The sequence below is a fragment of the Calidris pugnax genome, unplaced genomic scaffold (genome assembly GCF_001431845.1).
Source record: "Calidris pugnax isolate Ruff unplaced genomic scaffold, ASM143184v1 scaffold271, whole genome shotgun sequence".
Taxonomy (NCBI): domain Eukaryota; kingdom Metazoa; phylum Chordata; class Aves; order Charadriiformes; family Scolopacidae; genus Calidris; species Calidris pugnax.
Window position 1 is genome coordinate 645,672 of NW_015091003.1, and position 1,929 is coordinate 647,600.

At 54.6% G+C, this 1,929-nt stretch overlaps 1 protein-coding gene across 1 annotated transcript in view; it reads left to right on the plus strand.

The window, feature by feature from the left end:
- The window catches only part of PITX2 (paired-like homeodomain 2), a 16,953-nt gene that overhangs the window by 2,888 nt on the left and 12,136 nt on the right, over positions 1-1,929 (plus strand). The window contains exon 2 of the mRNA XM_014955582.1: positions 1,691-1,747. Coding sequence (XP_014811068.1) covers positions 1,702-1,747 — 46 coding nt within the window. The 5' untranslated portion in view covers positions 1,691-1,701. The remainder of the gene's footprint in view (positions 1-1,690; positions 1,748-1,929) is intronic.

The following is a 1,929-nucleotide window of genomic DNA, read 5'->3' on the forward strand; positions in this document are numbered from 1 at the left end:
CACCGCGGCGTCCGCACCCTCGAACTGAGCCCCCCCCTCCCCGCCGTTCGTTTGGCCTCTGCCAAAAAAAAAAGACCCAAAAACCCGCCGAAAATCACGGCGTTTCGGGCGGCGCTGAGCTGTTTTACCGGGAGACGTTGTATTTTTGGGAGTGCGGGTTTTTTGTGTGTTTTTTTTTTTAATTTTTTCAATTTTTCTTTCTTTTCCCGAAAGAACTGAAATAGATAGAATAAGGAAAATTATTATTAATATTAATAATAATAAATTAGATCCCGTGGGACACCGCTTTTCTACCCGCGCCCCGGCCGTTGTTTATCCGGTTGGTGCGGAGAGGAGCGGAGCGAAGGGGGAAAGGTGGTGGGATTTGCCCCCGGGATGGGAAGGGGGGGTGTCCAGGGGGCACGGAGACGGCGGGATATTTAATTTGGGAACGTTGGGAGAAACGGGAAAAGCAAGTGGAGTTGTGTTTTGGGTTTTGTTTTTTTTTTATCTTTGGAGTGACCGGGCGGGAGACAATAAGGAAAGAAGAAAAAAAAAAGGGTTTCTCGGCTCCGCGCTGCGGCTAAAAATTAAATGATGAATTGAACCGGCCGGAGACCTGTCCCCGATTTTAAACACCATCGGGTTTAATTGAAAGGGGCTCTTAATCACCTCCCGGCTTTAATTGAGGCACGGCCCGTGCGCTAGGCCCGGCTGCCGGAGGGAACGGAGTTTCTCCCCCGGCGGCCTTGGGTTTGGAGTCGAAACCCGGAGCCGAAACTCCCGAGAACCCTATTTTCCCCTCTCTATTTCCTTTCATTTTATCTCATTTTATTTTATTTTTATTCTTTTCCTTGGTAATTCCCTTTCCCCTCCCCTTTCCCTTTCTCCCCCTCTGTCCCGGCGGCGGGACCGAGAGCTGCGGCCGGGGCTGCTCATCCCCAAACGCGCCTCGGCTGCCGCGGTTCTTAAGCTCATCATCCGCGCGGTCTAGGCATTAAAAAAAAAAAATAATTAAAAAAAAATGAGACGAAGAAGAAAAAGAAGAAGAAGAAAAGATTACCGAAACGATGGTGACATGCAAATTGCCCCCCCACCCCTTCCAAATTATCATAAGTAAACATTTGAAGCCTGGACTAATAAAATCCCATCTGTGTTACTTCATATCGAGTTAGTAGAGAGCTGTGATAATGAATTTTGTAATATCTCACGAACAGACATCTCAATCAGGCACTAATCCCGTGATTTTACGGCCCCGGTCTCTCCGCACCGCCGGGGCGCAGCCCGGGGGAGAGGGGCCTCGGCGGGCCCGGCCGCGGCCGCGCATCTCCCGCTGCCCCACGGCCACCCCCGGGACCGGCGTCGGGGTGTCCCAGGGGCAAAGCACGGCCGGGAGGTTGGGGGACACCCCCCCTTCCCTTCCACGTCCCCAAATAACGAGGGGTTGAGGGAAGGCCGGGCTGTGAAACCGCCACGAGGGGTTGCGTCTGTCCCGGGGCGGGGGGGGGACACGGGTGGGAGCCGAGGTTGAGGGGACAACGTAGGGTCACGGGTGGGGAAAGGTAGGGGACAAGGTACGGGAAAGGTCGGCGTGGTTGCGGGGCGGCTGGGTTTCTTAAATTATTATTTTTTTATTTTTTTATCGCTTGATTTATTTTTCACTCCCCAAATAATTGTTTTAAAACTCCCCTGCTCTTTCGTCTTTTGGCAGATAACGGGGTGATGGAGTCCAACTGCCGCAAACTCGTCTCCGCCTGTGTCCAGCTAGGTAAGAGAAACCACCTCCCGCGCGGCCTTGCGCTGCGCTGCGCGGGTGCGGAGCCAGGCGGAGGAGCAGCCCCCAGGGAAGCAGCGGTGCCGCCTCCGCGGGGTGCGTGCGCGCCCCTCTCCGCAGGGGCGCAGCCCTCCGCCCTCCAGCGTCTTTTCCCCGAGGGGGCGGACGTCGAAAAG